This window comes from Plecotus auritus, assembly GCF_963455305.1.
Source record: "Plecotus auritus genome assembly, chromosome: 7".
Taxonomy (NCBI): Eukaryota; Metazoa; Chordata; class Mammalia; order Chiroptera; family Vespertilionidae; genus Plecotus; species Plecotus auritus.
Window position 1 is genome coordinate 72,718,156 of NC_137774.1, and position 24,711 is coordinate 72,742,866.

Consider the following 24,711-nt stretch of genomic DNA (forward strand, 5'->3'; position numbering starts at 1 on the left):
GTGTCGCTTGGGGTGGTGGCGGGGCCTGTGTCCCACTTGCGGGAAGCCGAGTGTTGCTTTGTGGGCACCAGGTCCACTGTGCCGTTCCTCTGTGCTCATCACAGCAGCTCCTGCGTTGAGTGTCTGCCCCCTGGTGGTCAGTGTGTGTCATAGCGACTGGTTGGACACTTAGCATTATAGCCTTTTATATATACAGATAGTAAGTTAGGTGATGAAATAGAAAAATTCATTCCCAATAGCAATAATAAATTCATTACTACATCTAGGAATAATCTTAATAAGAAAGGTGTATTACCTATATAAAGAAAACTATACTATACTTCTCAGCAACTTAAGATTCCATTAAAAGACAACTTGCATGTATACAATAAGGTAACTCAGGAAGCCACAAAATTACTAAAATGTCAAATTTCGCTGCAAGTGATTTATAAAGTTCAATACACTCCTATGAATTTTATTTGTTTTAAAGGATTTGAAAAACAGTCCTAAAGTTTATCTGAAACAGTAAGTTCTCAGCCGTGGCTGCCATGAGAAACTAATCATGAAGAAGAACTACAAACTATATTATTGTTCATGCCATAACCCGGAGATTCTAACTTAATTGGTTTGCAGTGGGTTCAGCAATCACATTTTTTTTTTTAATCCTCACACGAGGATGTTTTTCCACTGATTTTTAGGGAGAGTGGGAGAGAGGAGGAAAGACACAGAGAGAGAAAAATCAATGTGAGAGAGATACATCGACTGATTGCCTCCTGCATGTACCCGACCAGGGCCAGTGATTAATAAGTCTGTAACCAAGGTACGTGCTCTTGACAGGAATCGAACCTTCAGTCTGCAGGCCAATGCTCTATCCACTGAACCTAACTGGTTAGGGCTTAGGCATCACATTTTTTTTTTTAAATATATTTTTATTGATTGAGGGAGAGAGAGATAGAAACATAAATGATGGGAGAGAACCATTGATCAACTGCCTCCTGTACACCACACACTGGGGATTGAGCCCGCAACCCGGGCATGTGATCTGAACAAGAATTGAACCGTGACCTCCTGGTTCACAGGTCGACACACAACCACTGAGCTATGCTGGCCAGGCTCAGGCATCACATTTGGATGTGCAAGTAATTCTGATGTGTAGATAAGGGTTAAGACCCACACATCTGGAAGAGTATCTTAGAGGAATAGTGAAGAAAATACTGAATATTTGAAAAAGAATAAAAGGCAACTAGCTCCATTATACATTAAACTCATTATACAGCTAGGATAATACGTTTCTAGCACAGAATAAGCTAAACAGCAATGAAACAAAAAGTCCAGAATTAGGCCCAAACCTTCCATATGTGAAAACTAAATAAAATATACCAAAAATGGTGCATATTAGTGGGGGAAAAGCTGGATTAGCAATATCTAAATAAATGGTACTGGGATGACTATCAATTGGAAAAAAAAATATACAGCTAGATCTTTATAACTCACTGAAACCAAAATAAATTCTGAGTTAAAGATCCAAAGTATAAGGGGAAAAATACACAAGAATAGTTCATAATTCTGTAATAGAGAAAACATTTTTAAACATGACATAAAACTTAGAAGCCATAAAGGAAAAAAATAGATAAGCCTATTTCTATAAAAACAAAAAACATCTATAGTCAAACCTCGGTTCTCGAACATCTCCCAACTCAAACAATTCAGTTCTCCACAAAGTTGTTCACAGAAAAAAATATGGCTCAGCAGTCTACCAAAAACTTGTTTTTGACCTGACAACCCTTTCATGCTAATACCTCAGCATGACAAAAAAGCATCGCTCAGGCAACAAAAAAAGGAGAGAATGCTTTTGTTGTTGGCTAAATCGATTAGCACAATTTTAAAACATAAAGAGGCCATCAAGAGTGCTAATGGTGTGAAAGATACAATAATCACAGGCAACTGAAGAGGTAGAAAAACTGTTGATTGGATAAACAAAAAGCAGTTAGAAGATGACAGATTTCAGAGGCAATGATGTAAAAAAGCATAGATGCAGCATACTGGCCTCTGGAAGGAGCGCTGATAGTGATCATTTAAGGCTAGTAAGGGGGTGATTTGATAAATTTAAAAAGTATTTGTTTATAGATTAAACAGTACTGTTTATAAGAAAGGTTAAAACAGGGAATCATTTGGGCGTCTGGAACGGATTAATTTACATTATTTGTAATGGGGGGAAAATGATTCGATTTTGAAACAAATCACTTCTTGAACAGCCTTCTAGAACGAATTAAGTTTGAGAACCAAGTCCTGACCGGTTTGGCTCGGTGGATAGAGCGTCGGCCTGCGGACTGAAGGTTCCCAGGTTAAGGGCATGTACCTTGGTTGCGGGCACATCCCCAGTAGGGGGTGTGCAGGAGGCAGCTGATCGATGTTTCTCTCTCATCGATATTTCTAACTCTTTTTTTTTTTAAACATATTTTATTGATATTTTACAGAGAGGAAGGGAGAGGAATAGAGAGCTAGAAACATCGATGAGAGAGAAACATCGATCAGCTGCCTCCTGCACACCCCCCACTGGGGATGTGCCCGCAACCCAGGTACATGCCCTTGACCGGAATCGAACCCGGGACCCCTCAGTCTGCAGGCCGACGCTCTATCCACTGAGCCAAACCGGTTTTGGCGATATTTCTAACTCTTTATCCCTCTCCCTTCCTCTCTGTAAAAAATCAATAAAATATATATATATATTTTTAAAAAGTTTGAGAACCAAGGTTTCACTGTATTTGGTAAAAGCATATCTATCATAAGAACTATCCCATAAGAACTAGCAAAACAGACTTGAGCAAATAAAAAAAGGAGGGAGAATTTGCACTTATTAAAAGGCTTAAACCTTTACCATACAAAGAATATTAAGAATCTAAACCAACAACAAAAAAAGGGGAAATAATGCATAAGAAAAACAAAGAATGTGATCAATAGCAAAATACAAATGCCCATGAACTTATCAAGAGACATTTTACTTAAGAGACCATTTGCCTAAGAGAATGGCAAATAAATAGGGAATCAAACCTGTGAGGACCTGGTTCATAGGTCAATGCTCAACCACTGAGCCATTCTCGCTGGGTGAAAAGTTAATCTCCCTTAATTCTCGATTTTGGTTCTCCCAAATTCTTTCACCAAACACAACTACTATTTCTTACCTATCCTTCAAGAAGTGGTCTGTGCATATAGAGGTATAGTGAGGTGAGTGTGTAAATATTTCTCTTAAATATAAAGAGTAGTGTATAATAACCAATCTCTCCCTCCTTCCCTCCTCTCTCTGTGCATGTGTATTGTGTGTGTACATGTACCACCTTCCCACCATTTAACAATGTAAGATGGAAGTTATTAGATAGAGCTCTCAGTCCTTTTTACTAGATATGATGCAGTAGTAGTTTCTGACTTGGGTATATCATAATTTATTGGGCTAGTGTCCCATTGTCTGGACACTTAGGTTTATTTCCAATGCTTCGCTGTTTTGACAATTTTGATTTGTGTTTACATCTTTGTACATCTGAGTGACTATATCTTCTGGATAAATTCTTGGGAATAAAATTTCTGGATTAAAGGATACTGACATTTAAAATAAGCATAGATATTGCCAAACACTCTCCAAAAACATTGTGCAAATTACACTTTCACCAGCAGCAAATGAGTCCCTGCCCCCCAATTCTCACCAAGAGTAATGTAGCTTACTTTCCACATAGTGAACACTTACAAAGTATTGTTTGAAAGAAAGGTCACTCTGTATGAAGGAAAGAATTCCAAGAGAGAATGAAAAACCTGGGTAAACAGAGGGACATTAAGTGACAAAAATGAAATCAGCAAAGCCCAGACTGCAGGAAACTCCCCAGAACAAGCAACACCACCAGATTCTTCAACAAATAAAATGTAAGGCTCTTAGAGATTAATAGATTCTTAAGAGTCTTACCAATTGACTGAAAAATGGGTTATTCAAATTTTGAAAAATAATCTGGAAAAAAAAATTAAGACAAAGGAGACCACTGGAAATCTGAATATTTAGTGGACATTTTTAGTGGACATTTGACAACTCGAAGAAACTATCATGCATTTACAAGTGAGAATGGCACTTGTGTTTGGGTATGCCAAGTCTAACTTTTAGGAATACATGTTATCAATGGTCAGAGGCCCAAAACTGTTTTCATGAAATACTAAGACAATTTTTGTTTTTTTCACCTTCATTCTCTCATAAGGACAGAGTTGTTTTCCAGAGGCACTGTGACATGTGATGTCACCACGCCTAATGACTAATGGAATATATACTTGTGCTTTAAAAGTCTTTTTTAGTATCCAGTGTGGCAAATATTGACAGATATAATCCACATTTTAAAGAAATTTCCTTAGGGCCCTCAATAATTTTTAAGATTATTCAGGAATCCTAAGACCAGAAAGATTGAGAAGTCCTGCACTATGCTACTATGTCTACTTTTGTATATGATTTAAAGTCTCCAAAATAAAAAGCTTTTTTTAACTGGGTAGTATGGAATGGAATGATGAGTGAATAAAGAAGGAACAAACATCAATCTATCCAAGAATCCTAAACACATCAGAAATCCCTTCTCAGCCCAACTCTAAAAGGCATGTGCATACACAGACCCCTCTTCAAATGCCAGGAATACCTAAAGTTTAAATTCACATTGTCTTTTGCTAATTTTCAAAAGAGATAACTGCAATTTCGATGTTGGGAATTACTTCACCTTTGTTTCTTAAGTTTAAAAAAAAATCTGCTCCTTACCTAAGATAGTCACAGGACTTCATATCTGTCACCTAATGCTCACAATCAATCTTGTGGGAAAATTGTGTTCTATTCCAATTTCTCCCTTTTCCTTATATGGGATTAGTCAAATCCAAAGAACAGCCCAAACCATTTTTCTATTCTGGAATTTGCTGTACCAAATATTGCTTGAAGTAGATGCCCTGGTGCTGTAGTTCAGAAGCCTTTGTCGCAGGCTCCTACAGGCATTTGTTCCTTCAATGGGATTTAGCTGGCATTCTTCTTCCATTGTGAACTTCAATATTTTCCAGTTCTCTCATATCTATCTGGGCATTTGCCTTCCCTATGATCTAAGTTTGGTTCCTACTCTACACACCTGTTGCAAGGCTGGCAGCTACAAACCCCAGCCTAGGCCTTTCCTTACAGCAGAGCTCTCAACCTTGCCCAGGCCTCAAAATAACCTAGAGGTTTCTTAAAGCCTGGAGTGCTGGGCCCACCCTCCGTTTCAGAGTCAGCAGCTATATACTTCTAAGTAGCTTCCGGGTGATATTGATGGAGACCCCACTTTGAGAACTAGATCTTTGAGTTTCCTCTGGTACCCAAGAGACTGCACTGCCCCCCGGCTCTAGTACCTCTTCCCTGTTAACCATGGCAAGTAGCTGACTAGCTTGGAACACAACTTTTTTGCTGGTACAATAGACACAGTGACAATAGACACTTTATCAGGTGGTTGTAAAAAAGAAAGGGTATATAGAGTAAAAACTCAGCTAGCTGGGTAAAACAGCCTTTATCAGATTCACTGATACAAACAGATTCTCAGCAGAAGTTGCCTCTTTCAACCATGTGCTCCTATTTCCACACATTTTCTTCAGAGGTTGAAAACTGGCAATCAGTTCGAACATATTCCCTATGTTTTCAAATGCCTGATGTGCATGCTATTCTACTTTTGATTCCTTTAAGAATTGCCCTTTTAAAAACATGGAGCAGAGATCTTTATCCTGGAATGACTTCAGATACCAAATCTGTTTCTTCCAAGTAGGAGGGGCAAGAAGAAAGCCTGAAGGAGACTTTCCACATGGCCCCATTTTACCATGTTACTTGGAGGGAGTAGCCACCGATTAATAGGAAGCATTCAAAGCACTGATGCTCGCTTACCTTGGTCATGCCTCCTGCCTGTGCCGTGTTCAGTCCTGCATGACTGGGAATTTGTGGCGAAACCTGTGTTAACGTCTCAGCCAGCACGCTGCTTGTGGGCCCCTGCATGGCTGGAGCAGGGTACGGTATTCCAGCTCCCCTTCCTCTGCCAGCAGTCCCCAGAGATCCATTCATGACTTGCGCCTGCCCCTGCTGGGCCTGGTTCAATAAACTATGGCCAGAGTTACTATTGAGGAGGCCTGGGTGGGTCTGGTTAAAGTTAGCATTCATGCAGATCCCAGGTCCTGTCTGCGACGTGGCAGGGCTGCTGGTTACCAGTCCCACTTGTTTTTGTGCTTGCGGATTCAGTGGTTGGGAAGCAGGGGGAGTGGGCCCAGAGGTGCTGGCTGCCTGCTTGGGCAGGCTGGGGGCTGAAGAATCTCCCTGGTTCAGAGGGCTCTTGCCCATAGTACCCAGATTGGCCATGTTCGCATTGTTCGGCTGTCCTTGAGCCTGGCCACCAAGGCCTTGCTGCACAGGGCTGCTGGCGCTCACATTTCCTATTCCTGGGTTGATACTAGAGCCACTGCCTCCGCGCAAAAGCTCCGACAGTTGTTTATGTTTGGAAGCAGCATCTGGAACAAGGTTCCCACTGTTTAAAAGGCCTAATTCTCCATTGGGGATCAGCTCATCAGGAAGATCATTTTCCAAGTCAAACAATGGTCCAAAATCTAGAAATTAAACAGAAATGGAAATGAGAAACTAAGTAACCATAATAGCTCTCCAACTGTCATATGCTACTATGAGCTTAACCTAAAGAGGCATATGTAACACACAACACCAGCATGTCTTAAGAGTAATGTCAAAATGATTTGAAAGTTAATTTGGAAAAATAAAACATGAAAAAAATTTTCAAATTCTGAAAAAAAGTTAAACAGAGATGAGAAGAGAGCTAGTCCTATTAGATTTGATCATATTTTCAAACAAAATTAAATCATGTGTTATGGGGATAAACACATAAACAAATTAGAGAAAAACAATGGAGAGTTAAAAAAACTGAATTAGCCGAAACCGGTTTGGCTCAGTGGATAGAGCGTCGGCCTGCGGACTGAGGACTGAGGGGTCCCGGGTTCGATTCCGGTCAAGGGCATGTACCTTGGTTGCGGGCACATCCCCAGTGGGAGATGTGCAGGAGGCAGCTGATCGATGTTTCTCTCTCATCGATGTTTCTAGCTCTCTATCCCTCTCCCTTCCTCTCTGTAAAATATCAATAAAATATATTTAAAAAAACAAACAAAACTGAATTATAAGGTAAAAATGCTTTTAAGAATATATTGTGTAAAAAGCAATTGGGCATTAGATTAGATAAATAGCAATTTGGGGAAATTAAAGTGAAGCCTAACCTAAATATGTTAAGTAATTACATATTTAAAAAGTTATAAAAAAAAACACAAACTAGCCTTAACAGAACATGAGATTCCTCAAAATGTTGAAGCTGTAGAAAATAATAAATACATATACAGAAACCAGAAATAATTTAAGAAAACAGGAGCTTAATATTTGTATCATATGAAAGGGGTTAATGTCATTCATACATTAATATGAGAGGCACCCTGACTCCCAAGTATAAATGCCCAAAGGACAAAAGCGGGTATCACAAAGAAAGATTTAAACAGTGAAAAAATAGATCATCCTTCCTGGTAATCAAACATAAAAAGTGAAAGCAACTCCTTTTTTCTGGTCCTTTCTCAAAGTAACATTTCTCTAACATGTGGTCTATATATGTCATCTCTAGTCCCTCACTGACATTGCATTCTTCAACCCACAACCTGGCTATGCATGCCTGTGCAAGGACAAGATATATAGAAATATGTTCATCATAGTATTATTAACATCAAAAAAGGGGATAACAATATCCAGAGGTAGTTTAACCTGACGGCTATAGACCCAGACTGCCTGCATCTGAACTCCAGCTCTGCTGCTAGCTCCCCACTAATTAGTTGTGTGACCTCACGTTAAGTTACTTAGACTTTCTGAGCCTCAGTTTTCTTACCTGGAAACTGGGGTGACAATGGCCATCATACCCCAATAGAAATGTTGTGAGGACTAAATGAATAAATGTATAAGTGCTCAGTAAGCATTAGCCTTTATTATTACTATTGTCCAATAAATTTAATAAATTGCTATAAAATACAAAACATTATACATTAGAATAATTATGAAGACTATAAAAATGTAGAAAAATGTTTATATGGTGTATAAAAACATACCAATGGAAATTGTATGCAAAATGCCACCTAGAGTAAGATTAGAACTAAAGTATGTGCATACGGGCAATGGCTGGAGAGTAATATGCCAGAAATAAAGAGTTGTCCTGGTAAAGTGGTCAAGGGAATGAGTGCATGTGGCTTTTTTTTTTTTTTTTAAACTTAGCACAGCCACTCCTCTTCCCACCATTCACTTATAGAAATTTTTTTTCTCTACGGTGACAGACCCTGGTGGCTGCTTACACAACAACCTCTTTTGGCTAGCTCCTTAGAGGTTCTTCTCAGGAAGGGTAACACCTTTTAGCCACAGGAGGGAGAGCCACTGAAGAAGCCAACCACCACAATCATTTTCTCCTTGCAGGTGACACAATCCTGGCTAAGGGAATTAAAGGCAAATTGGCCAAGACAATTCTGGAAAAGGCTTTCCTTTCTAATAATAAAGGATGCTCAGAAAGAGATTCCCCTTTCATTAGATTTCATTATGGAACTGTGGCAACTCTCTTCAACCAGGAGTGGAGACACCATTCACACACTAAGGATGGCTGTCGCAAAAAAAATGCAAACACCTGGGTTCATGAAGCCATCTCTGAGCTGAATTATCTAACCCTGTAACTTCCCCATCTTCATGCCCTCCCTCCCCCAGCATCCAGAATCTTTTTAATAACAAGGTAGGACCTGGGGTTCATTTTCTGTACCCATGGCTAGCCCGTCAGCCTCTTGCGTGTTCGAACTTCCACCCCTTGGATCATACGTAGGGTTTGGTGTGGCTGTGAGGGATTCCTGGGGCCTGGCCAAAATGCCTGTACACTCTGAGGCCTTGCAAGGACCGGAAGCAAAAGAAGACCACATCCCTCGGGGGGAGTCCAGGGCCAGCTAGTCGAAGGTGAGGATCTTGCCCCCAGCCTTGAGGATGTGGCTCTAGGAGCAGCTGCTCACACGAAGTGCATACACCTCCAGTCTGGACACCTCCTGAACACACACATCATAGGTTATAGTCCCTACATCCACGGTGGTTTTGCCCTCCTGGCCAGAAAGCTTCATATTCTGGACCATCTGGGAAAGCGACAGAGTCGTCCAGTTGGTACAACTCACCAACAACCTCTTCAGCACCACTTGAAGGTGGAGTTGGTTTGAAACTGGCCAGAAACCTGTACAGCTTAACCAACAGCCTTAGGTAAATGTCCTGGCTCTTGGGCTCCTCGCACTGAACCTTTTGGTCTTTTGTTGTGGCAGATGTTCACTCCCATGATGGTGCCTTCTGCTCTATCAGGTCAGGAAAGAGCCACACTTCTTATTACGTGAGAAAATACATTTCCTACCATTTAAGTTATTCTAGCTGGAGTTTAATGTTCCTCGCAGCTGAAGGCATCTTGATTATTTCCATTATGTCTATGGACATAATTCAAACTCCTTCATAAGATGTACGAGGCCATCAGAACATGGCCCCTGTCCACGTCTCAGCCCTTTCTGATACCCTACCTTCCAGCCATAACACAATGAGCTCTCACATGCATCAGCAATCTTTCTTCTAATTGAGCTCCCTCACTAGAAAAACCTCACCCCCAAGCCCTCACTAGGAGTAGTCAAAGTGACCATGAAGACATTTTTCAGGCTACCCCTACAAAACTGACCAGGTCCCTCTTTTCAGGCTCCACAGTTCTCTGTACATACATGCCTAATAAACCATCTCTACCACACATGTATTTTTTCCTGCCTGGCTGTAAGGAATTAGACCTAGGTAGTGTTTCATTTCATTAGCAGCACACTTTGTTTTTGCAGAATCCGTGAGAGTAAGCTGCAGACAGTATGATCCTTTCCTCCCAAGTACTTGACTCTGCATCTCCTAAGAACACCCTTTTACATAAACATAGTACATTTATCTTCAGGAAATTTCACACTGATACAGTACTTAATGTACTGATCGCCCTTACTAAAATTTGGCCAGTTATCCCAATAATGCGCTTCATCACATTTACTTTCCTAATCCAAGACCCAATTCAGGATCTCAGTGCACTTTGTTATCATGTCTTTTTCTTCTCTTTTCATATAGAAAGGTTTCTCAGACTTTGTCTTTCATAGCTGACATTTTTAAAGAGTACAAGCTAGCTGTTTTGTAGAATGTCCCTCAATTTGGGGTTGTTTCCTCATGGTTACAGGACAACAGGAGTTGTATTATGAAGGGACAACAGGAGTTGACTCCTGGAGACAGCAGACTCCTTGAGAAAGGACCACTGACTAGGCCTTGCTGCTGGTCGTTACCCTGCTTCTGTGTCTCAACATGATTTTGTGGCTTCCATTTCATAGCTTTTATGCTATTGTGTTGTCCTGAATCTGGAGATTCACAAGTGTCTCCAGATACAAAAAGCACATGAAATAAGTAAAAACAAACAAGTCTCCAACATAACTAACATTTTTGTTTGTTGCCTTCCAGGTTTTGCCCACATGCACACACATTTTTACTTAGTACTCTTTAAAAAAAATTTTTTTTTTAATTTTTTTAATGCAATGCTCCATCTGAGAACATGAAAATGAAACTTCATCTAAACCAGAAAGCAGGAGCCATTATAACAAAGATTGGGTTTTCTTCTATTTTCAAGGAGGGGATGAACAGCTGGTGCCTAAAGTTCCCCTGACTGGCTCTTCCAAGTATCCTGAAGCAGTTTTCCTAGGAAAGAGTGTCCAGGCCTGGACAACAGCAGGTACACCCTAAAGAACAGTTAATAAACATGACAGTATCAGCATCAGGCACTCTAGTCCAGTTTAGAAATCAGAAAAAGAACACTTGGGCCCTGACCGGTTTGGCTCAGTGGATAGAGCGTCAGCCTGTGGACTAGAGAGTCCCAGGTTCGGTTCCGGTCAAGGGCATGTACCTTGGTTGCAGGCATATCCCCACTGGGGGGTGTGCAGGAGGCGGCTGACCTCTCTGTAAAAAAATCAATAAAATATATTTAAAATGGAATTAGAACACATGAGTTCAAATCCTGGCCGAATCAATTACCCCTCGGGTCCCTGGACAAACTGCTTAATCTCTGCATCTTAATTCTCTCATCTGTAAAACAGGGACAACAGTATCCCAGGGTTACAGGATGAATGCTAGACTGAATGCTTTGTGCCAGATACAGGTTAACTTATTCTATCTTGCACAAAAACTTTAGAATTTCTTACCTTTAAAAATTCACTCTTCATCCTGTCACTCTCAAATTTACATTTGTGTGTATGTGGTTTATTCCAATTCTAGTCCAAATGTACATACAACTTTTACAGTTGTAGCAGGGCTGATGTTTTAATTTATTTTTATTTTTTCATTTTTATTGGTCTGCCACATTTTGTCTACCTTGACTACTTTTTCTCACTGTTTTGATACAGACACATCTCACAACTGTTTGGGTACAGGAAGATTGACTAATTCTACTTATGTCCTCACCTACCAGTCCAAGCATGTATGAACGTGTATACAACCAAATATATAAGGTGTGGCTTTTAGAAAGACAAGACAGGTTGTGTAGGGTTTGTGGAAGGCACATCAATACCCACACAATTACCCTCCTTTTCACAACTATACTATCACCATTTTTCCCTATACTCTAGTTCAAAACATTAACAAAGGAGAAAGAAGGAGGAAAGTCAGGATATTGCAACATAACACAGCTATGCTTTCTATACACTAGTGTCCCAACACCCAGGTTGGGCAAAAGCAATCTGAATCATGGGAAATTCCTGTGATTCAAGATTGAGCACTACCATTTCCAATCCTAGGTAAATTCCTTTCTCCCTGCCAAGTCACCAGGGGGCCCAGGAGACCAGGAGAGAGCAAAGCTGGGGCTGAACAAGATTCGTGGGCACTCTGCTTTCGAATTTTAGGGGTTGTTCACTCTTAGCAGGAGACTGTCATACAGCAAACAGCAAAAAGTCTGTCATACTTCCATAGCTAGGGGCAAAATTTTTTTCTTTTGGGGCTTCCCAGCTGCCAACCCCAGAACTGGTTCCTTTCATTAAGCTGATTTGAGAGAAACAAAGCTATTAGCTTTTCAGTCTCACATTCATACAAGACTGGGGCAACCACAACAGCAGCTTAGGAAGGAGAAAGTCACAACCAAACTGGGCCTGCTTTGGGAAACAGGAGGTCTTCATCACACATTATCACAAGGTGTATTTCACTTCTAGGCTGGACCCAGAAACTTTGTTCCAGGTAACCATCACTTCTGAACACTGAATGACAAATGGTATTCCACACATGTTCTAAATCCATTCTTATTCATCATCATCATAAATCAGTATTTCACCTTAAATAAGGAGTGAATGGCTGCTCTCAGGTACTCTGGAAAAAAGCTTTCCATTTTACAGAATCAAATGCCAGGTAAGGGGTTGAATCAATCTGTCCAAACAATGACATTTGATAACAGTTTTGTTTGAAAAAAATTTCAGATGTGTCAGCTAAACAAGTCATCCACAAAACATATCTTTATTCAGGTTTTCTAACATCTCTTCTGTCATAACACCATATATTCTTTTCTTTGAATTGCATTTGGAGCCCCAAGTTCTCTTTATTGGTAGAACTGATTTTTCTGTCAAAGTATGTACAGACCAGTTTATCATACCTTCTATTAGCCAGCAGTATGAATTCTCCTGTATTCTATAGACATAGTGAGTCTTAATCAGGGGTCCTCAAACTTTTTAAACAGGGGGCCAGTTCACTGTCCCTCAGACCGTTGGGAGGGCCGGACTATAGTTTAAAAAAAAAAACTATGAACAAATTCCTATGCGCACTGCGGGCCCGGGACGAGTCGGCTGCTAAGCAGGACAGGCAGCGGCACCCGGCAGGCCGGATAAATGTCCTCGGAAGGCTGCATGTGGCCCGCGGGCCATAGTTTGAGGACCCCTGCTTAAAATCATAAGATCAACTTCCTGTTATAACTATGAGGCTGTAAGCACCAAGAAAACAGGGATCCTGACTACCCATTGCTTAGCCTAAAATGCCTGGCATATATTAGGCCCACAACAAACATCCATATGCTAAATGAGTGAATGAATTACATAGAAGAGTGCCAGAGTTACAAAGGATACACACTATCAACTTTAACAAGTTACTTGTCTAGCCAAACACAAGTGATAACGTTAACATTTATTACTACTTAAGACAGAAACAAAGAAAACAAATTTCAATAATGAATTATTTTGAAATATTACGTTGTTCTACTTTTTCCTTTATACCCCTTTATCTCCTAGGGGACCAGTCAGGTCTATTTCACTCTTCAACTACACCTCAATATCAGTGAACCTCTATACCATGGTTGATTAAATGGCATAATGTAGAATGAGAAATGGTAGTGTGAGAAATAAACTATGTGCCTAAGTATCCTGAAGCAGTTTTCAGGATAAGTTTAGATGCTGTTTTATGTTCAAGTTTCTCTAGTTCCAAGCATGAAAACTCCCCTCCCAAGGACCTCTTATTTCTCTGTGCAGTCCTTATTCCCTGTGTGTGTTTTTTAAAAAGGTCTGCTTTCTTGAAAAATTTTTTCATAATTTTAGTCTTTCTTCAGCACTGCTTGTCCTCTACTCAAAATGCTTCTCTTAAATCTTTCAAAAGCTAAGCTCTTTTATTCATCCACCTAAAAACTTTTACAAAAAGAATTTTTAATTCCTAAGTCAAAACTGGATACAAAAAAATTGATCCAACAACAAGGGCAATACATCCTGGAAAGGCTCACATCTAAAGATGAGGAACCCACTGAATGGTAGATTTTTCGCAGGGTTATTATTCTTAAATTACTCAAAAAACATTCTGGACCTTCACAGTGCATGTATTAATATAGTACTAGTTAGACACTGACAATACAGGAAGTATAGTCTGGGGTAGTGATAAAAGTACCCAACTGGTTTTGATTCAGCTCCGTCTCTGTCACTTACTACTACTACCACCTCCCTATGTGTGCATCCTCAGCTCTAAAATGGAAACATGCCTGCCTCTAACAGGCGTCCTCAAACTGCGGCCCGCCGAGGACATATTTCCGGCCCGCCGGGTGCCGCTGCCTGTCCTGCTTAGCAGCCGACTCGTCCCGGGCCCGCAGTGCGCATAGGAACTTGTTCACAGTTTTTTTTTCAACTATAGTCCGGCCCTCCCAACTGTCTGAGGGACAGTGAACTGGCCCCCTGTTTAAAAAGTTTGAGGACCCCTGCTCTAGAATCACTGATGAAAGAACTAAATCATACAATGTGTATACAACACTTAACCTGGCATGCAGTGATGGCTCAATAAATATTAGGCATTATTACCACTGTCATAGTCCCATCTTCCAAGACTATACATCATGAACTTAGCAGTCCATGCCTGGTACAGGGTTCATGCTCAACGACTGTTATTTCTCTATGGTAAAGCCCTAATAATCTGTGACAATTATAGAATAAAACCTCTGAAAATTCTTGGAGATTGTGCAACTAAATAATGAAAAAATTATCTAACAACTGAAAATGAAAATACAAATAATGAAAAGTAAAAGAAAAAAGGCATGGTTTTATTAGCATTTATGCCATTACAATTTTTATCTAGCCATTTAAACAAATTCCCAAGACACGTAAACTTTTCAGTAATTATTAGAAAATAATAAAGGCAAGTTCTTTCTAAAATCTTCTGTAATTCAGGCTTCTTTTATGCAGATACACCACACCCTAATTAGTACAGGATAGTAAGGTTTTACTTCATTCTGACCAGTGAGCTTATAGTGAGTGAAAAATCTTGCCCTTTCTCAAAATCACTATCAGTTTAAGAGCCAAAGTGGGTTGGGCTGGGCAACCCGCTTCCTCCCAGGCCTTCATACAGTGGGAGTAAATGTATTTCACGGTTACTCTGCATCATGTATCAAGAAATCTTGTTCACTAAATATTTTCTATTTATCTTCCAATTAAAGAACCCAAGACAGTCCTGATAGAAAGTTCTTTGTCCCACTGAACCCTAAAATCAGCAGAGTCCTGGAATTGCAGCCAGCCTCCTCTCTTCATTTGATGCACCTAAGGAGTTTCCAGAAAAGGGCTATTCCTAGAGAGCAAGGACAATTTTACGCTTCCTAAATGTGGTTTGTGTGCTGCCTCCCTCAGCCCTGAAAAGTGGAGAAAAGGCTTCAAGGGACAAAGGTGGAACAAGAGGCGCTGCCACAGCAGTGAACCACCAACAACAGACTGGCCATAAATCACCCAGCAGCCCCTAAACGGTAACCAGATTTTCTGGAGCAGAGGGAGCAGAAAGGGGTTCACTATTCTCCACCAAAACGGTTGAGAGGGACCCGGGTAAGATACTGTAATCAGCTGCTTATCAACCCTGCAATCCAATTAGAGGTCCTGGATGAAGAATGTGGGGGCTGAGCTAGGATCCAACCTCTGCAGAAGCAAACCCCACCACAGGTGCTGGGGTACCTCAGGTAAGTATAAGCAAGCAGATGCCCAGAGACTAGGTCTTATGGCCTAAATGTTGGGATCTATAGCTGGCAGGCAGCAACACCAAGTCAGGAGAAGGGGAAAGATCGTATTCTGGACTTAGAGGTGTCAGTGTACAACATATGAAAACAGGTGGACTATACAAGAACCTATAACAGGAAATGAATGTATTAAGTCCAAAAAGTACACCAACATCCAAACAATGGAACATTATTCAGCACTAAAAAGAAATGAGCTATCAGGCCATGAAAAGACATTGAGGAAACTTACATACATACCACTAAGTGAAAGAAGCCAATCTGAAAAGACTATGTACTATATGATTCTAACTATATGACATTCTGGAAAAGGCAAAACTATGAAGACAGTAAAAAGATCAGTGATTGCCAGGAGTTAGGGAGTGTGGGGATGAACTGGTGGAGCACAGGGGATTTTTAGGGCAGTGAAAATACTCTGTATCAGCGGTCGCCAACCTTTCGGACCTCATGGACCACCGGTTGGCGACCACTGCTCTGTATGATAGCATAATGTTCGCTACATATCATTATACGTCTATTCAGACACACAGAATGTATACCACCAAAAATGAACCCTAATGCAAACTATGGATTTGGGATAATTATGCTGTGTCAATGTAAGTACATCAGTTGTAACAGATGTACTGTTCTGGTAGGGGATGTTAATAATGGGAGAGGCTTGCACATGTAGGGGCAGGAGGCATGTGGGAAATCTCTACACCTTCCTCTCAATTTCGCTTCCTCTCAATTTTGCTATGAACTTGAAACTGTTCTAAAAAAGAAAAAAGTCTTAAAGGAAAAATAAAGTATACCCTAAAGCAGTGGTCAGCAAACTCATTAGTCAACAGAGCGGCAAACCGTAGCTCACAAGCCGCATGTGGCTCACGAGCCGCAGTTTGCCAACCACTGCCCTAAAGCTATGGAGATTGCACAAAATGATGGAGATCACAAACCGAAGAATAATGTATCATCAACTAGAAAATATTAATAAATAACATACACAAATAACTAGTGATGTCTATGCTGGATATAAGTGTGCTGCTTTTAAAGTTTTAAGAATCCACCAACATACAAGTTCTTAAAGAGAACAATTTGATGACATCATCAAAATTAAAAATGCATAATCCTTTTAACCATTAATTCCATTTTTAGGAATCTGTTCTATAGCTATACACATAATTGTGCAGAGCTATTCACTGAAACACTGTGTTGAGACAGTAAGATTGGAATCTAATGTCCATAAGTGAGGAACAGATTAAATCAATTATGGCCCATCTCATATAATGGAACACTAGCAAGTATAAAAAGAGATAATGAAGAAGCTCTCCATGTGCTTCTATGTACAGGTATGACACAGTATGTATAGTGTGCTACCTTGGGTAAGAAGAAAAGGGCAGCAAGGAGGCAAAGGAGCTTAGAGTAGAAAGTGTCGCTTGACGAGACAAATCCTGGAGAAGAGCACAATCTACTCACATCTGGGAACTAGGTAGAGGGAGGAAGGCTCCTAACAAATTTGTGTCCTCCGATTTTTGAACCATGTGAATGAAGTACTCATTGAAGTAATTTTAAAAATTGAATTTTTAAAGGCAGCCCCGGAGGTGTCCAGGCCCAGATGACCAGCTTTGGCCCAAGTGGTAACACCTGGAACACTTCCACGCATTCCCGATTCCAATTGGAGTGTTTACTGATTGAGGTGAAATCTGAAATGAGCTCAATATTAATTTAAAATATTGTAAGTGTTTAAATGAGCTTAAAAGGCAAGAAAATAAAAAGTATTTTAAGGACTTTTCAAAAGTACTATTTTTTCCCTAAAGGAATGTGATGATCTACAAAATGTGCCCAACGTAGTAGTAAAATAAATGTTGCTCACATCAGGAAAGCTAACATTATTTCAAAATACTCAAAGAAACATTAGTTGGCTATCAGGTCTTGTAGCTTCCAGCACATCAATGAAGAAACCTCTAATAAAAGGATTCTGTTAAACTCAGAGCTCGTGCAAAGAAGTGATGACTGGACATCACAATAAAACACAATCATATTTTCAAATCTTTGAACAGCACCTCTGAGTTAATTTACACTTTGTTCAAACCATTTTTGCTAAAGGTTTTGCAACAGGAACTAACCAAAACTCCACTTCTCACCATTAAACAGATTCTTCTAACCACAAATACTAAAGGCGTTCTGCTTTGGATTTGATTTACTTTTTAACTAGCTTTTCATGACAAAAATATGTTTATAGGTGTTTTTTAAGGCATTCAGAATATAAAGTCGAAAATAGAGAGCCCTCCCAAACCATCCCCAGTTCCTCACCTCTAAGAAAAACAATTCCTAGAGATTTCCTTCTGGAAATCTATGCACTAAAAAGATAGTAAATATCTTTTTACCCTTAAAAAAATCTATCATTTTTATTCTCCATCTCTTTTATGTAATGATCTAACAAATTTATCTTCTCTCTTAAGTGCCCATCACTCTCCCTCCTCCATATCTGCAATAGCAGAGGACTCAGCTACTCCTCTTCTGAAGGACTTTTGAGTCACTTTAATAATATTTTGCAATCTCTAAATTAATTAACTAAATTAATGAAAAGACCTGGCGTTAATATGAATATTCTTAGTAGTCCTACCAAGCAAGAAACTGATTTCCACTTTATCTGCTTGATGTAGAAGTTATAGATATTTCTACATTATCTACTAAGGTGGATAATAAAAACTACAGGTTTTAAGAATCTTTTCCAGCCCTAACTGGTTTGGTTCAGTGGATGGAGCGTCGGCCTGCAGACTCAAGGGTCCCAGGTTCAATTCCGGTCAAGGGCATGTACCTTGGTTGCGGGCACATCCCCAGTGGGGGTTGTGCAGGAGGCAGCTGATCGATGTTTCTCTTCTCATCGATGTTTCTAACTCTCTATCCCTCTCCCTTCCTCTCTGTAAAAATCAATAAAATATATTTTTTTTAAAAAAAGAATCTTTTCCAGAAACTGGGAAAATAAACAGAACTTTGGTATGAATTGGTTGCATGACATGCAACATGACGACAGTAACAATATTCTTTGAGATGACATGGAATTAAATTTTTTAAAACCTCAATTCTTCTTACATATACAGAATAGTGAAAACACTAAAATAATTTTGTTATTTAAGTACAGCACCAAAACATTTTACCATTAAAAAGTGTTTTTAGAATGAAGACTGCTCTTTGAATATTAGTATATCCAACAGCTGAGATTCTATCAGTCCAAAATGTACTTATAGTGGAATGACAAGTATAATGTGTCACTATGGGAAGAAAATAGAGAGAGCATGTGCTTATATATGCATAGCATGTCTCTAGAAAAATGCACACTGGTTACCTGTGGCGAGTAAAACTGGCTAACTCCAGAAACAAGACAGGAGAGGGAGGCTTTCCGCCAAACATTCTCTTGTGCTTTTGGGAATTTTGAACCCTATGAATATATTACCCACTTTAAGAAATTTTTTTGAATATATTTTATTGATTTTTTTACAGAGAGGAAGGGAGAGTGATAGAGAGTTAGAAACATCAATCAGCTGCCTCCTGCACACCTCCTACTAGGGATGTGCCCTTGACCGGAATCGAACCTGGGGTCTTTTAGTCCGCGGGCTAACGCTCTATCCACTGAGCCAAACCGGTTAGGGCTTTAAGAAAATTTTTAAACAACTTTCATGGCTTTTTCCTCCTACAATGGGGTGTGGGAGGAGAGAGAAAATTTTCAACTCTCCTTGCAGATAGGAACTTGGATGGAAACGCACACCTTGGAAAAGCTTCTCCAGGCTTCTCCAATTACCCTGGAAGCGATTGGTTTCTAAAATTTTGTATTGTTTTTAAAGCCCTAAAAGAATGGCCTGGATTCCCTGGTCTGACATTTGGAGACTCTCGACTTTGCTTGCTTTCAGATGCCTAGCCTGACTTCCCACGTAATTCATCCTGCAAGAGCTCCAATGTCCTTTCCCCTAAGAAGTTTTCCTGACCATCCTACCTGAAGCATCCAGTTTCCTCCTGCCACAACTCTGATCTCAGTTTGCAATTAGACAGGCATTGGTGGGACTGCTGGATTGCCTGCTTACACCACTATGCTCTGAGTTCCAAGAGGACAGAGCCACCACTGTTATCACCACAGCCTAGCAATATCCCACATAAGAAACATATAGTTAACTTGAATTTTGTAAGTATTTAAATATTTGTTGAATAAAAGAATGAGATGGTAGAACTGAGAATGGAACCCCGGCTCACCCAACTCCCAAGAGCAGGACCACACCAGCAGTCTCCACCTCTCAGAAGCAAGACCACCCCGATTCTAAATGGTAGCCCAATGAACGTAAACCAAAAACAAAACTGGTTTTTGCAAAAACTGTTACACTCAAGAGATTATACCTCCAGACCTTCACACTTGCTATTTATGCTGTTTCCAAGCCTAGAATAGTTTCCCCTCCTCCCAATCGCCTGTTCATCTTCAGGTCTCAGGGCTAATGCCTCTTCCCCCAAGAGGCCGTACCATATCCAGAACAAACTCTATCCTGTACCCTAATCATGCATGAACCTCTCCTCTGAGGTCACACCTGACTACAAATGCCGTCCATGAAGGTGGACACTAGACCTGTTGTGTCTCCAGGGCTGACACCAAAGTGTGACATATTTTCTAAATAGTGAATAATCCTAAATGTAAAGCACTGAATATTTCTGAAACTACCTTCTATCTTTAAAAGACAGTCCCTTTAAAAGAACTTTGTCTTTTAGGTAAAAAATATCTTACAGAAAACTTTAGACAAATGAGATTAAGTAAATGTATTTAGGTCTGTGCTGTACAATACAGAAGCCAGTAGCCAGATGTGGCTATTTACACTAATAAAAATTAAACAAAATTTAAAATTTAGTTCCCAAATCACATTAGTAACAGTTCAAAAGCTCAATTACCACGAGTAGCCAATGGTTCCAGTACTGGACAGTGCAGATATAGAACATGTCCATCAACACAGAAAGTTCTACTAGACAGTGCCGACTTAAGAGATTATCATAAGAATACTGGCGCCCAGCCTGCGTGGCTCAGTGGTTGAGCATCGACCTATAAACCAGTAGGTCACAGTTTGGTTCCCAGTCAGGGCACATGCCCGGGTTGCGGGCTTGATCTCCAGTGTGGGGCATGCAGGAGGCAGCTGGGTCAATGATTCTCTCTCATCATTGATGTTTCTATCTCCCTCTCCTTCTCCCTTCCTCTCTGAAATCAATAATATATATATACTTTTTTTAAAAAAAAATACTGGCATTTCAAACAAAGAAAATGTCTAAATTTACTCTCTTACTACTGTGAATCAGTTTTTCCTTAAACATTAAAAGATTGAGAAAATCATCAGTGCATGCTAAAATATTGAATTATCTCTTGATAATTCGAATGATTTCCTCAGAGATTTTTTTAAGAGAAGCTCAACTCTGAGCAAGCTGTGCTCTTCAAACAAAAAACAATCCCAATAGTTGCAGAGACACAACCAAAACCAAAACGACACAGAAAATCAATACTTTATGACTTTTTGTTATTTTCAAGAAGAGAAATGTCCCACAATAAGCAAGGAGCTGAATCTCCTCCTTCAAGACCACTGGTAACTGAACCAAAAAGGAGGTTAAATTTCACTGATAATTCCTTCAACCAATCACCCTTACTAAACTGCAAAGTGATCCCAAGGCCATTTTCTCCTCTAACCCTGTTTTCTGAAAAGAAAGACTAGCCCTTGGCCAGCGTGGCTCATTGATTATAATATAGTTAGAGCACCAGCTTGCCCACTGGGGAGTCGCAGGTTCAATTCCCAGTCAAAGGCACCTACCTGGGTTGCCAGTTCTAGTGCGGTAGGGGACCAATCCACATGTCTCTCACATCGATGTTTCTTTCTCTCACTCTCCCCCACCCCACTCCCTTCCATTCTCTCTAGAAATCAATGGGGAAAATATCCCCACTCCTTGGGTGAGGATTGAAAAAAAAGAAGACTATTTTTGTAATTTCGCTACTCACTTTTCCCTTTTAAATCCTAACCTAAATCAAGCCCTTGTTCTGAAATACTAGAAAATTAGTTTCATTTAGACTTCAACTTTCCAATAAAATAACAGCTTTTAACTTCAAATCCAGACTGAGTAAAAAGTGTCAAACCATTACTAGTTTTATAGGATTCCTAGATCTCAGCTTCTAATTAACTCTCTGCAAGCTGGTTCTGAGACTATACTAAGCCCTCGTGCTGGAGGCAAAACAGACAGGGGAGGTATCTTCACATTTACTCAGCAAGGAACTTCCAAGGATCTGGTTCTGGGTCAGACTCATAGCCTACATCATCCCAACCATCACCAGCCAGAGAGGTTGGTGACATGTATTTTCCCACACAATTAAACAGTAATAATAGCTGCCACAACCTGCTATATTCCAGGAACCATAGTAGCTCCAATATACAAAGCTTATTAAAGTAAAAAGAAATGGAAAGTTCTAGAAGAAAAAAAATCATTTTAGAGATGAGACAACCCTCCCTCTTCCCTGCCAAAGCTCAAAGGTAAAGTCACGGACCCCAAGTCACAAAGCTGATGAGCTGGTAGGCAAGATTCAGTGTCTACTGTGAGTGGAGGCCAGGGCTCCCTCCTTACTACCACACTGCCCACATCCCATATAAAAAGCTCTGACATTTCCTTCAACTCTGAGTCATGGTTAGAAGGTTCTACTTTTAATCAGGTGACAAATACTCAAAAGATTTTAATCCAAATGAATTGGGTCAAGCTCTTATAGTCCCTAATTGTCAAAGCAAACTCTAATTATTTGATAAATTTCTATAGTCCCCGAGTGTCATCATTCAGTTTGTAATCAAATGCCAAATATACTCTATTTAAATACTGCACAAGCCTCTCTCTAAAGGCTCTTATAAAGAATAGTAGCTTATTTTTCTTGCTATTTCATTGATAATAATATAGTTTTGACAAGAAAAAAACACAAAATATTTGGGGGTAGGGCAAAGAGAAGCTTTTAAATTATAAAAATCTTGTACAAGAATTGTACAACCCCATTAAACAGCTACTACTATTAAGAAACACCTCCTGTAACCCTGGCCGGTGTGGCTCAGATGGTTGGGGCACTGTCCCGTACACTCAAGGTTGCAGGTTCAATTCCCACTCAAGACACATACCTAGGTTGTAGGATCTATCCTGGTTGGGGCATGCACAGAAGACAACCGGTCAATGTTCTCTCCCCCCCTTCCTAAAATCAATAAGCATATCCTCAGGTGAGGATCTAAAAAGAGGGAGAGAGAGAGAGACACCTACTATATACAGTAAGGCACAGGTGTTATTAGAAAGACTGGCAAATTGAGATTTTCAAATAGTAGCAGATGGAACATCTAGAAATAGGAAAGTCAGATTTAGTCAAAGTGAAATTTCTGTCACCATTAGATTTTACTATTCTTAGCTATAGTTCAACTAAACTTTCTTTTGATTAATGGAAATGAAACACAGGGAAAGTGTCACAAGGGATGCTATCCAGGTCTTTCTAAGGGTAAGGTTCAAAAAGAAAAGAATTAACTTTTAGACACAGAGCTCAAAAACAGCCTTGCTTCCCAAATTTAGAACAAAAAGACACCTTAAAGGCATTTTTTCAAATACAGCAACATTCTCAAACTTGTCTAAGAACTTGGAAAACAACAAACCACTTTTGCTTACTTCCATGCCTTTCTTGCCCCTCTTCCATGTCCAAAGAGCTCACCACCAAATCTGAGTGAGTCACTTCTCTTCAGTCAAAGCCCTGATCTGCTCCCACTGGACCCTGTGCATAACTCTCTCCTGTGTCAAAGGATCACAGCCCCATGCAAAGTCGAATATACAAAGCACCCCCCCGCCCCAGGCCAACAAGCACTGGCAAAGAACTTACACTTTGGCACCAGTGATATGCTGCAATGGAAGCATGTTCCTGAAAGTTAAGCCTAAGACTGAATTGGGAGTGTGGAATCCCTTCCCATAGTCAATGCAGGGGCTGTGGACAAGCACACTAGACCCGAGGAGCCCATTAGCCATGGAAAGGAATTCTGAGGAGAGAGGAATCAGTAGGAAAAGGCCTCAGAGCAGGCTGAAGGACACCAGGCACATGTGCTGAAAAACAGAAGGCAAGGCCAGAGAGCTTATGAGAGCTTACAAGAGATTGTCTGGGACAACCAGAGAGAATGGACATAGATGAGAGCCCCAGGGTGACCACACCCACAAAAAAAAAACCTGTTCAGAATGACCAGGGTGTCTTTCCCAATAATAAAGAGGCACAGAAAACCAGCAGGCTCCCCAACTAACTGGCTCCTTGCTCTGGCCCAGCAGGAGAGGCCCAAGAGGCACCAGAGTCCAGGAGCACAGAGGGCCCACCAGGCTATTGCTGGTGTGTGCTTCTCTTAGCCAAGGCCCTTCACCCATCCCCTAAGTCTAAGGTGCTATCCCTCACTCAGACACCCAGCCCTGGGCTTCTGCAAACAGGGGCATTCAGTAAATAGCAAGTGTATAAATCAGTGGTTGGCAAACTCATTAGTCAACAGAGCGGCAAACCAGGGCTCGCGAGCCGCATGTGGCTCGCGAGCCGCAGTTTGCCGACCACTGGTATAAATGAAGCCCTCTTCGGGTTACCTTTCTGACTCATGCATTTAGCATTTGATGGCATTTTGTATTCTTTTTCAAGTTTTGCCTCTAAGTCTCATCTTGTCAACAGAGTTCTAAGCTACTGAAAAGCATTGATAAGAATCCTTTGTACACTTCTACTGCCTAACAGGTACCTCAGACTGAATTGCAATATATCCAGTAAAGAAATAGAATCACATATTCATTTGATACTTAAACAGTCCATGAAATATGCTTCAAAATTAGCAAGAATTTTCAGAACATACCATACCACTTAAGTTTTTGCAATTTTAGAATTTCAAGGCCATTGTGTGTCTATTTAAAAAAATTGAAAGTGGTAGCAAAAATCAATAATATTGATTATATAATTTTTGGCTATATACTCACTGAGCAGGTTACACTACAACGGATCTGCTCAGTGGACCTGTGTGGATATGCATACAAGGTTCCAGAACCATCGACAAACAAATCTCTAGTCCAATTAAATGAGCACTCCCAGTGAGTC

At 40.3% G+C, this 24,711-nt stretch overlaps 1 protein-coding gene and 1 pseudogene across 6 annotated transcripts in view; both read right to left on the bottom strand.

The window, feature by feature from the left end:
• The window catches only part of CREBBP (CREB binding lysine acetyltransferase), a 158,396-nt gene that overhangs the window by 125,255 nt on the left and 8,430 nt on the right, over positions 1-24,711 (bottom strand). For all 5 annotated transcript variants that reach the window (XM_080680087.1, XM_080680091.1, XM_080680090.1 and 2 more), the window contains exon 2: positions 5,891-6,600. In XM_080680087.1, the coding sequence (XP_080536213.1) occupies positions 5,891-6,600 (710 nt within the window). The remainder of the gene's footprint in view (positions 1-5,890; positions 6,601-24,711) is intronic.
• Positions 8,846-9,383, bottom strand: LOC308254157 (large ribosomal subunit protein eL18-like; annotated as a pseudogene). The gene has a single exon. The product of its transcript is annotated as a large ribosomal subunit protein eL18-like (transcript).